The following is a 12,687-nucleotide window of genomic DNA, read 5'->3' on the forward strand; positions in this document are numbered from 1 at the left end:
AGAATAGTTTCAGAAAACTCCTTAAGACATGGATCTTCCAACAATCAGACACCTCTGTATTGGCTGCCATCTAGTTCTTATCTCTCATCACATCCCACTTTTCAGTTATCCTCTGCAGCTTGCTCAGCGCCATGATGCTCCCTTGGGAGCGAACGTTTGCGCTTTATAAATACACATAAATATCAAATATCAAATATCAAATCCGGTTTCTTGTCCTTTGCCTATTTCTATTGGTCCGTACAATTTGGAAGCTCAGCTTCTTTTAACGACGGGTTTTGGAGAGAATTTATTGGGTTTGGACTTATTGAAATGTTTACATGCTACGCTGTATTGTTCACCCTCTGGTGTGCATCTCACTTTGGGTGATAAATTGATTTCTCCAATGTATGTATCTAAAGAACAGCTGCCACTTGAATTACGTTCACTTCCTACTACACTTTGGGCTACGGGTCCGAATGATGTTGGTTTATTGCAAATTCCACCGTATGTGATTACTGTTAAGACCAACGTTAAGCTGCCACGTGTTCCCCAATACAAAATATCTAATGATGATGAGAGAGCTATGTTGGCCATTGTTCATGATCTGGTTCAGAAGGGTGTGGTCGAAGAGACTAGAGGGAATGTTTGTAATAGCCCTGTTTTACCCATTCTTAAACGTACTGATCCCTCTCAGCCACCTGTGTACCGTTTTGTAATTGATCTTCGAGAGGTCAACAAAATTGTTGTCCCTCAGTTTCCGGTTGTGCCAGATATCACTGCCTTGCTTACTATGATTCCTGCTTCAGCGGCATGGTTCTCGGTCGTTGATCTTAAAAATGCTTTCTTTAGCATTCCCATTGCTGAAGAAAGTAGGGATCTCTTTGGCTTCTCTCTTGGAGGCCGAAGCTTCCGGTTTAAGCGTGCACCTCAAGGTTATTGTGAAAGTCCTTCCACATACAGCCAAGCTTTGAAATCACAGCTTGACACCTTTTCTTTGCCTTCGGGTGCTACTCTTATCCAATACGTGGATGATTTGTTAGTGGCTGCTGATTCGGAAAATGTCTGTAAAACTGCAACTGTGTCGCTTTTGCAACATTTGTCTGATTTACATCATAAAGTATCATCTTCTAAGTTACAATATTGCCGACAAGAGGTTACCTATTTAGGTCATCTCTTGTCGAAGGAGGGAAGGCGATTGACCCCAGAACGTATTCATGCAATTGCACGGATGCCTGCACCGTCCACACAAAGAGAGGTGCTTGCTTTCTTAGGCATTACCTCTTATTGTAGACAATGGATTCCGAACTTTTCCCTAATTGCTAAACCTTTGTTGGCACTCACACTTAAAGATACGCCCCAGCCTCTTCCTTGGACTGATGAATGCCAAAGGAGTTTCTCTGACTTACATACTGCCTTGTGTTCTGCTCCTGTGTTGGGTATTCCAAATTACAGTAAACCTTTTACGCTCTATGTCCATGAAAAGGAAGGTTGCGCATTATCAGTTCTGACACAACAATTCGGCGACAAACAAAGGCCGTGTGCCTATTTCTCGGCTACATTAGATCCAGTAGCTAAGGCATTACCTAGTTGCCTTAGAACAACAGCAGCAGCGGCGATTTCTATTCGACAATCTGCTGGACTAGTGTTAGATCCTACTCTTAATGTTATGGTGCTACATGCAGTCGATACTCTTCTTAATAGGACGAAAACACAGCACTTAGCTAGCGCCCGTTTGTCTGGATATGAGTTAACACTTTTAGCTAGCCATATACATATAAAAAGATGTAATGTTCTGAATCCAGCAACATTGTTGCCTATTTTGGATGACAAACATGTACAAGATCAGCATGATTGTTTTCTTCGTACCGAAGAAGAAACAAAGGGTCGAATAGACCTGAAAGACACCCCACTTGTGGATCCGGATGGCATCCTGTGGGTAGATCAGTCTTGTTTCAAGCTTCCTAATGGTGAGACAACAGCTGCTTATGCTGTAACAACCTTGCACACAGTGGTCGAAACTGCACGTATTGTGCAAAATTCAGCGCAAGCTGCAGAGTTGATTGCATTAACAAGAGCATGTGTGTTGGCGAAAGGGAAAAGAGTGACTGTTTATACTGACAGTCAATATGCGTTTGGTGTTGCCCATAGTTTTGGCAGTTTGTGGAGGGAGAGAGGATTCTTTACCTCCCACGGCACTAAAATACAGCATGGTCAGTTGGTAACTGACCTTCTTGAATCACTTGTTTTGCCTACTCAAATAGCGATTATAAAGTGCAGTGCACATAAAAAGATTACTGATGACGTGGGTCAAGGGAATGCGTTTGCAGATGAAATAGCGAGGGAAACAGCAAGGAATGTCGAAAGTCGCATGTATGTTGCAGGCCCTGCAAGATGGGTCGCAGAAGGTGGTATGTGTGAAGACATAGTAGAAAGCGTGAAAGCGATTCAGAAGGAGGCCACCGAGAAAGAATTGAATACGTGGAGAGAGAGTACGGGAATGTTGGATACAATGGGATGTTGGACGGAATTGTCAGAGCATCAATGATGGTTGTTACCAGATGCGTATGTACTGCCTGTAGTTACTATGGCTCATGGACCAGCCCATATTAATGCAAGGGGTGTATGTAAGCTTTTAGCTCCAGAATGGCAGAATGAAGGTATTCCCAAATGTGCAGAAAATGTGGTGAAACATTGCATTGTTTGTTTGATGCACAATCCAGAAAAGGGAACTCCAACTCCAGCAGGTCACTTTGCACCCCCTACGTATCCATTTGAGGTATTACAAATAGACTATATCCATATGGAACACTTTAACAATCTTAAGTATGTCCTGGTGGTGGTTTGTGCCTTTTCCAGATGGATAGAGGCCAACCCCCTAAAGGACAATACTGCTTTATCCACTGCTAAAATACTTCTGAAGGAATTTTTCCCGAGGTTTGGTTTGCCGCACATTGTCTGGAGTGACAATGGAAGTGAATTTGTAGGTCAAATTATGCAGAAGGTATGTGTGGGTCTAGGTATTAGGCAGAAATTCCATGCGGCAAACCATCCTCAGTCAGCGGGTCTGGTAGAGTGCTATAATGGCACTCTCAAACTTAAATTAGCAAAGATTCAGGCCAGCACAGGCCTTTCTTGGCCTGATGCCTTACCTTTAGCACTTCTTTCAACTAGGACGGCTGTTCATTCTCGTTTGGGGCTTAGCCCATACGAGATTGTTTTTGGACGCCCAGCCAATGTTTGGGGAGTCCCCAGACCCAAAAAGTACTCAGACATTCCGTATCCACTGTTGGTTGACTACTTGCATGATCTCACCACTAAATTGCATGTTATTCGTCAACAGGTCCAAAACGCTTTGCCGGAGGCCTCCTCAGATCCCGGACACTCCATCCAGCCTGGGGACTGGGTGTGTCTGAAGAACTTTCAGAGGAAAAAGAACTTGGAACCTCGTTGGGGGCCGCCGAGACAAGTGTTACTCACAACTCGTACAGCTGTCAAGGTTTTGGGAAAGAAAAACTGGATCCACGGCGTGCATTGCAAACGGGTACCATTGCCTTTACCTTTTGATCAGTGGGTCCGAGAAGGTGTTGGTGATAGTGAAGGGGAGAAGGTACCCCAATTTGTACCGTTCAGCAGTGCACGCCTGGATTGGACTAGTTCAGAGAACGAAGACGATGACGTCTTACCGGAAGCTGTACCTGTACATTTGAGACTCAACACAACCGATCCTGAAAATGTATTTAAGGACCAAACAACACCTGGAAAGAGACAATAAAATCTGAGAAGGAGATTGCTTAAAGACAATTAATTTTGGGTTTTCTAATTTTGTTTAAAAAAAATAACGTCCTTTTTCTTTCATCCATCAAGTTGCAGGGTCACGGTAGGAGTCTTGAGCTGTGACTGGATAGTGACTAGGTCAACAGGACTTGCAGTGTCATAGGACGGCTAACAATCACAGCCAAGTGATTAAGGAAGATTATCGTGAGCAACGCCTTTAGAGTAATGGATAATTTCAAAAAGGGGGTGGTGATGGACAGAGTATCTGAGTTAATCAGAACACTCCTACCCAGTCAACAGATCAGGGCTTGATCCATCACCGTTTTTTAGCTCACTGCACCATCCCAGTTCAGAACCTGGCTATATGCAAATTAGTCTGTCCCTGGCCCAGTGCATCATGGGAACAGGGCAGACCAAACTACCAAGCCAATTCTTCACTGGAAAGGAAACAAGCTTCCGGGGACCGGTTTCTGGTATTACAGCCGTCTTCGGCCCGGCTTGCTTGAATCCTGATGGTACAGTGAGCAAGGGACTCATGTCTGAGCATACCCTTCCACACTCATGTGGCCAAAATAATTTCAAAAAGGGGGTGGTGATGGACAGAGTATCTGAGTTAATCAGAACACTCCTACCCAGTCAACAGATCAGGGCTTGATCCATCACCGTTTTTTAGCTCACTGCACCATCCCAGTTCAGAACCTGGCTATATGCAAATTAGTCTGTCCCTGGCCCAGTGCATCATGGGAACAGGGCAGACCAAACTACCAAGCCAATTCTTCACTGGAAAGGAAACAAGCTTCCGGGGACCGGTTTCCCGGCATTACAGCCGTCTTCGGCCCGGCTTGCTTGAATCCTGATGGTGCAGTGAGCAAGGGACTCATGTCTGAGCATACCCTTCCACACTCATGGTGGCCAAAATAATTTCAAAAAGGGGGTGGTGATGGACAGAGTATCTGAGTTAATCAGAACACTCCTACCCAGTCAACAGATCAGGGCTTGATCCATCACCGTTTTTTAGCTCACTGCACCATCCCAGTTCAGAACCTTAGAGTAATGGATAGTACAAGAGAAGGGAGTGATATTAAAATGATGAAAAGAGCTCATTATAAGAAACTATTATTCAGTCGTTGTGGCGTAGCATTGTGTGTTTTAGTACGTTTATGTAGTTTATTAGCATGCATAGAATGGCTTATACATATCCTACGGTTAGTACCTGTTCCCACTTCTGTTCCTCTAACTCCCTCTACTACTGTTTCTCCGCATAAATTTTACTCGCTCCCAGACCACGAGCAAATGAGAAGAATGGAATATCTTAACAATTCGTTTATTCAGTTATTACATCAGCATCAATTGATAGTAAATACTACTGATTGTTGGGTTTGTGGTCTCATACCACATAATACACAGAGAGGAATTCCGTATCTAGTCCTCCCATTTTCATATGAAGGTTCTGCTTGGGCCTATCTGGCTATGTTCTCTAATGCATACCAGAATCAACTTCGATATCCTCCTGGTGGGTCCTATAATGGTGGAGTGGATTTCAGTCACAGTTCTTTGATAAAGGGGATTGTAACAATGGCAAAGATTGCTGACATTAGCAAGATTCCTAAAGACGAGAAGAAAGCATATGATGGGTGGAATATCACTCGTTATACTCTCAGCCTCACCGATAAGGCTAAGAAGAAGAGTTTTTCACCGATTTGGGTCCTACCCCAAAGAGGTCATTTGTGTCTGCAAATAAATGGCCAGAATACCAAAACTAAGCAAGAGAAGGGTAATTGTTCTCACACATATGTCTATACACCCCTGATTTCCTCACCGTTAGTGCCATCTCAAGGTACATATTTTATCTGTCACGACAGAGCTTATACATGGCTTCCCACATATTTTTCAGGAACATGTTATATAGCCTTTCTTCTTCCCCCAACCTATACTGCTCCTGCTGATCATCACAGAAAGAGATTTGGTAGAGGAGTTGTAGATTCAGAAGACACAGCAGGACAAGAGGGAGGGGATTTCCTGAAAGGGTTCCTTCCCTTTTGGGGTCCGATGATCAATAGCAGAAACATCAGGCAATTTTTTCGCGTTGTTGATGCCACAATCAATGTAACTTCTGTAGCATTGAAGAATTTGACCGCCGAGCTTAGACATAGTTCTTGCAGATAGAGGAGGAGTTTGTTAACTGATTGGATCTAGTTGCTGCATTTATATTCCTGACAATGCCCCTACAGTATACCAAGCCATCTCTAAGCTACATGTCATCTCTGAATCTATACATCAGGACAGTGAAGATTGGACTGTGATGGGATGGTTGTGGGGACTACTGTCCACTTGGGGATGGAAAGTGCTAACTTTCCTTGGAACGATTCTAGTAATCATCTTTTCTTGTCTCTGTTTACAGTGTGGTCCAGCCATTTGTGGACATTGTGCCACTATCTGTGTTCCAAACCAGTAGCACAGCAGACAGAAAATATTAAGATGATGGTGCAACAACACCTCAATGACCTTATGACCATTGATATTGACTCAGACTAACATGGGTCCCTTTGTGCATTGCCTGAGTATGGCAAAAGGAGGGACTGAGGTTACGCAGGTTTTTGCTCCGCTTTGCATTTAGCAGCCATTTTGTGGTTAGCCGCCGTTTTGTGTTGCCTCACTCAGGCAGCACGGCTAACGCTATAAACATGGTCTTTCTGCCTTTTCAGCTGCTCCGTGTCTTTTCTGTTAAAGAACAACCCCTTTCTTTGTTTACGAAACTGATGTCAGGGTCTGGCCGAGTTCGTAAAGCCATGTCTAGACTGATTAATCCACGTCTTACTCCACTGTTTGGGTCCCACCATTCTTCCCTACTTTATCTTGTTTAACTGGCCTTCACCATTCTCTTCGTGTGTTCTCTTGTTACATAGCCCTTCCTTTGAAGCATTTTACACATGTTTGCCACCTGTGAATTGAATTACGGGCACTAGTGTTGATTAACCTGAGGGGAGGAGAGCACACGGGGTCTGAAAGGAGGGTGTGTTTTAGACATCCGATAGTTTGTTTTCGAACTATTCCTATTTGTCAGTTTTGTGTGTATTGGGAGTTGTCATTGTAAACTTGTTCTGTATAATAGACTGTGCGCCACGGATTGAAGTGGCAGTCTCTTGAGAACCTACCTGTGTGGTACTTCTTAGATAACTGTACTTAGCTGTAGCTAATAAATCTACTTTTCTACGCCCAACAGAGTGTCTCATGTCTCTGTCGGTCGAGGCAGGTGAACTCGGAGATCTTAGGCGTGCCCTGCGCCGCCTGGCCCATAAGGTCAGGTTCTCCAAGGCTCGCACTTGTGGAAGAGGATCCACAGTTGAGGCGCGGCCCGCACTTGTTGCAGAGGCCCCGCAGTAATGGTGGGAGGCTCGCACTTGTGGAAGAGGATCCACAGTTGAGGCGCAGCCCGCTCTTGTTGCAGAATCCCCGCAGTAATGGTGGGGGCTCGCACTTGTGGGAGAGGATCCACAGTTGAGGCGGGGCACGCTCTTGTTACAGAGGCCCCGCAGTAATAGTGGGGGCTCGCACTTGTGGAAGAGGATCCACAGATGAGGCGGGGCCCGCTCTTGTTGCAGAGGCCCTGTAGTAATGGTGAGGGCTCGCACTTGTGGAAGAGGATCCACAGTTGAGGCGGGCCCACTCTCTCTTGTTGCAGAGGCCCGCAGTAATGGTGAGGGCTCGCACTTGTGGAAGAGCATTCACAGTTGAGGCTGGCCCGCTCTTGTTGCAGAGGCCCCGCATTAATAGTGGGGGCTCGCACTTGTGGAAGAGGATCCACAGTTGAGGCGGGGCCCACTCTTGTTGCAGAGGCCCTGCAGTAATGGTGAGGGCTCGCACTTGTGGAAGAGGATCCACAGTTGAGGTGGGGCCCGCACTTGTTGCAGAGGTCCGTAATAATGGTGGGAGGTTCGCACTTGTGGAAGAGGATCCACAGTTGAGGTGGGGCCCACTCTTGTTGCAGAGGCCCCACAGTAATGGTGAGGGCTCGCACTTGTGGAAGAGGATCCACAGTTGAGGCGGGGCCCGCTCTTGTTGCAGAGGCCCCGCAGTAATGGTGAGGGCTCGCACTTGTGGAAGAGGATCCACAGTTGAGGCGGGCCCGCTCTTGTTGCAGAGGCCCGCAGTAATGGTGAGGGATCGCACTTGTGGAAGAGGATTCACAGTTGAGGCGGGCCCGCTCTTGTTGCAGAGGCCCTGCATTTGAGGTGGCGGCTCGCACTTGTGGAAGAGGATCCACAGTTGAGGCGGGGCTGCTCTTGTTACAGAGGCCCCGAAGTGATGGTGGGAGGCTCGCACTTGTGGAAGAGGATCCACAGTTGAGGCGGGGCCCGCACTTGTTGCAGAGGCCCCGCAGTAATGGTGGGGGCTCGCACTTATGGAAGAGGATCCACAGTTGAGGCAGGGCACGCTCTTGTTGCAGAGGCCCCGCAGTAATGGTGGGGGCTCGCACTTGTGGAAGAGGATCCACAGTTGAGGCGGGGCCCGCTCTTGTTGCAGAGGCCCCGCAGTAATGGTGGGAGGTTCGCACTTGTGGAAGAGGATCCACAGTTGAGGTGGGGCCCACTCTTGTTGCAGAGGCCCCACAGTAATGGTGAGGGCTCGCACTTGTGGAAGAGGATCCACAGTTGAGGCGGGGCCCGCTCTTGTTGCAGAGGCCCCGCAGTAATGGTGAGGGCTCGCACTTGTGGAAGAGGATCCACAGTTGAGGCGGGCCCGCTCTTGTTGCAGAGGCCCGTAGTAATGGTGAGGGCTCGCACTTGTGGAAGAGGATTCACAGTTGAGGCGGGCCCGCTCTTGTTGCAGAGGCCCTGCATTTGAGGTGGCGGCTCGCACTTGTGGAAGAGGATCCACAGTTGAGGCGGGGCTGCTCTTGTTACAGAGGCCCCGAAGTAATGGTGGGAGGCTCGCACTTGTGGAAGAGGATCCACAGTTGAGGCGGGGCCCGCACTTGTTGCAGAGGCCCCGCAGTAATGGTGGGGGCTCGCACTTATGGAAGAGGATCCACAGTTGAGGCAGGGCCCGCTCTTGTTGCAGAGGCCCGCAGCAATATTGGGGGCTCGCACTTGTGGAAGAGGATCGACAGTTGAGGCGGGGCTGCTCTTGTTACAGAGGCCCCGAAGTAATGGTGGGAGGCTCGCACTTGTGGAAGAGGATCCACAGTTGAGGCGGGGCTGCTCTTGTTACAGAGGCCCCGAAGTAATGGTGGGAGGCTCGCACTTGTGGAAGAGGATCCACAGTTGAGGCGGGGCCCGCACTTGTTGCAGAGGCCCCGCAGTAATGGTGGGGGCTCGCACTTATGGAAGAGGATCCACAGTTGAGGCAGGGCACGCTCTTGTTGCAGAGGCCCGCAGTAATATTGGGGGCTCGCACTTGTGGAAGAGGATCGACAGTTGAGGCGGGGCTGCTCTTGTTGCAGAGGCCCCGCAGTAATGGTGAGGGCTCGCACTTGTGGAAGAGGATCCACAGTTGAGGCGGGGCCCACTCTTGTTGCAGAGGCCCCGCAGTAATGGTGGGGGCTCGCACTTGTGGAAGAGGATCCACAGTTGAGGCGGGCCCGCTCTTGTTGCAGAGGCCCCGCAGTAATGGTGGGGGCTCGCACTTGTGGAAGAGGATCCACAGTTGAGGCGGGGCCCACTCTTGTTGCAGAGGCCCCGCAGTAATGGTGGGGGCTCGCACTTGTGGAAGAGGATCCACAGTTGAGACGGGGCTGCTCTTGTTGCAGAGGCCCCGCAGTAATGGTGAGGGCTCGCACTTGTGGAAGAGGATCCACAGTTGAGGCGGGGCCCACCCTTGTTGCAGAGGCCCCGCAGTAATGGTGAGGGCTCGCACTTGTGGAAGAGGATCCACAGTTGAGGCGGGCCCGCTCTTGTTGCAGAGGCCCCGCAGTAATGGTGGGGGCTCGCACTTATGGAAGAGGATCCACAGTTGAGGCAGGGCACGCTCTTGTTGCAGATGCCCCGCAGTAATGGTGGGGGCTCGCACTTGTGGAAGAGGATCCACAGTTGATGCGGGGCCCGCTCTTGTATTTGTATTTGTATTTTTGATTTGTAGAGCGCCTTATCACCCAGGGGTCTCTAAGCGCTTAGCGGATAGTGGACACAAAGTTGTTAGGTGGAACAAGCTAGATGGTACCCCATGCCTCCTGGAATAGAACGTTTTTTAGCTTTTTATGAAGGGCAACAGACTTGTTTCTTTGCGCAGGTTCTCAGGCAGTTTATTCCATGCACTGGGAATTGTGTAGGAGAACGTGCGTCCTCCTAAGGAGGACAGTTTGAACCGTGGGCAGATCAATAGTGCGGCCTCTGCTGATCGTAAGTTCCTGCTAGGGGCATACGGGACAAGATGTTCCTTAATGTATTTAGGGGCTTGCCCATATAAGGCTTTATGCGTAATGCATAGGCCCTTAAACGTGGCCCATTGATTTACTGGCAGCCAATGAAGTTTACAAAGAAGGGGGGTGGCATGGGTCCTTCTTGGTTTGTTGAAAATGAGTCTGGCCGCGTCGTTCATGACAATCTGGAGTCTGTTCATTAGTTTTTGCGGAGTACCGACATACATGACGTTGCCGTAGTCCAGCCGTGCCAGGATTAATGCTGATACTGCTCTCCTGAGAGTGTCCGCCGTCAGGATGGGAGACAGTTTGCGCAGTTGTCTCATTAGGCCCACACAAGTGCCCACTACAGCTGAGACCTGGGATGACATAGTGAGGTTGGCATCTACAACTATGCCTAGGCTTTTGACTGTGTCTGCCGGTACTGGGGGGTTTCCTAATTCAGTGGGCCATAAGAGGTCACTCCAAGGGCTAGATGATGTCGTAATTGCAAACACCTCTGTCTTATCAGGATTAATCTTTAAAGAATTTGCCGTCATCCAATTGACGGTAAATTTTAAGATGTTTTGCAAATTTTTTTTTTTTTTTTTAAAACCTTTATTGACAATAAAAGGATATACATACACGGGCCCATAACCTATCGTGGCTGGCCATAGATCGAACGCAATCAATAATAGAGACAAGTAGCACGGAATCAGTCACGAAAAGGCAAATACACGGCAATCATGCATAAGGAGGGCAGGAGGCTGCGGTGGCCCATTTACAGGAATAGAGAAGGTTCATTTTACAATAACAAAATAAGGGGTATGACGGGTACGCGGGCAACATGGAGAAATCCGAAGCTCCAAACTATATCCTCATCGATATGAAAAGAAGGGGGGGGGAGTGGAAGTCATGAGTCCATTACAATATGAAACAAGCGCAATATATACAGTGAGTGTACGATTGCTACCAACACATCATATCCTCCACCCAATGACACACTAACAAACAGAAGGGGATCCAATAAACATCAGAGACAAAACCAACCCGCCATACTAACCCGGGGAAAAAAAGGGGGGGGGAGGGGGAAAGGGAAAGGGGAAGGGGAAAAAGGGGGGGGTGAAGATAAGGGAGGATAATAGAAGGAAAAGCAGGGGGGACAAACAAATAAGGACTAAAATAGGAAAAAGAGAAAAAATACAAAAACAAAGCGAAGGAAATGAAAGAACAACAACGCAAAAGAAGGGCGCCACCTCGGGCAAGCGTCCCGCGGCGAATAACACCAAAGAAATTAGGATATCGAAGACAAGAAGGGTACGAAAGTCGCAACAGAAAATATCAAATCTTAACCGAGGCAACAAGACAACGTGCCCCAGCCCACTCATGCCACAGGGACGAAGACAGAAGCGGCGCCTCTAGAAAGGGATAGAAAAGGGCCATAGAACTGAGAAACGAAACACGAGAAGACCCCGCCCACCCATCCCACCCTGCACCCCTGTAGAAGGCTACGGCCTACCCTCCAAACAGCGTGCCTGTCGCCCTAATCCAGAACCCGAAATATAGTAGAAAAGAAAGAGGAGAGGTAGTAAAAACAAAGGAAAAGAAAGAGTGAGAGGGAGGAGCCAAGGAATATGAACAAACACACCCGGCTGCAACCCTCCCCCGACCACCAAATATAAAACAATAAAAGCAACGCAGCACCATCACACACATCAGTTACCTACGGGAGGGGGGGTGAAATAGTGTACAATGCACACAACATTAAGAATGCAAGCCACAGCGCCACGGAAGCGTAAACCAGCAGTCCGCCAACATTGCGTACCTCACCCCCAACCCTTCCTATCCACGAAACCAACCCAATAAAGTACAGTATGGATAGGGCCACCCGTCACAGCGTGATCGTAATGCCAACGAGCAGCACAACAGTATCGTAAACAATAGGCATCGAACAAACGAATGGAATACAGGATATCAAGGAAACAAGTCAATTGCAACAGCAATAACAGCGCAGGCAAAGATGAGCAGGAGTACAGTCTTGCAATTCGACAGCGCAAAAGCACCTCTCCAAGACAGAGGCACGAATCCGTCGATGTGGGAGCAAGCCGCCGTCCACCATTGTCCCCAATCACCCAGGAAGAAACAGGCCTCCTCGACACTTTCAAGTCCTCGAGTTCCAGGTGTTGAAAAACAGGAAAGTCAAGAGCCACCGGTCCATCCAGCAGCCGCAGTGCAGCGGTACCAACCCTCGGAGCGGCCGGAGGGGGAAAGGCAATGGAGGCATCAGGACAGGAAGGGTGCAGGAAAGAGCATCGGCTCAAAATGGCGGCGGGCCGCAGTGAGTCAGCAGAGACACCGGGGGCCAAGACAGCGCACCAAGACCGCAAGGCATCCAGGACATCTCCAATCGTGCACTCAGGAGCACGCGCCCAGGCCCCCGTGCAGCACGGCCAGCAAAGGTCGTCGATGCGAGGCGAAACACCTCCTACGATGTCAGAAGCCATTTTGTGAGTTTCGCCGCCCCGCACCGAACCGCGACCCCCAAACGGTCCACAAATGTAGGGCTTTACAGATCTCCGGAGGGATCCCAACAGTGG

The 12,687-nt window shown here is 48.8% G+C and overlaps 1 protein-coding gene across 1 annotated transcript in view; it reads left to right on the plus strand.

The window, feature by feature from the left end:
- The window catches only part of LOC144807702 (uncharacterized), a 453,617-nt gene that overhangs the window by 74,217 nt on the left and 366,713 nt on the right, over window positions 1-12,687 (plus strand). Inside the window, exon 2 of the mRNA XM_078673347.1 lies at window positions 4,642-4,661. Within this exon, the coding sequence (XP_078529473.1) occupies window positions 4,642-4,661 (20 nt within the window). The remainder of the gene's footprint in view (window positions 1-4,641; window positions 4,662-12,687) is intronic.

Source organism: Lissotriton helveticus, chromosome 1_2 (assembly GCF_964261635.1).
Source record: "Lissotriton helveticus chromosome 1_2, aLisHel1.1, whole genome shotgun sequence".
NCBI classification, from domain to species: Eukaryota; Metazoa; Chordata; class Amphibia; order Caudata; family Salamandridae; genus Lissotriton; species Lissotriton helveticus.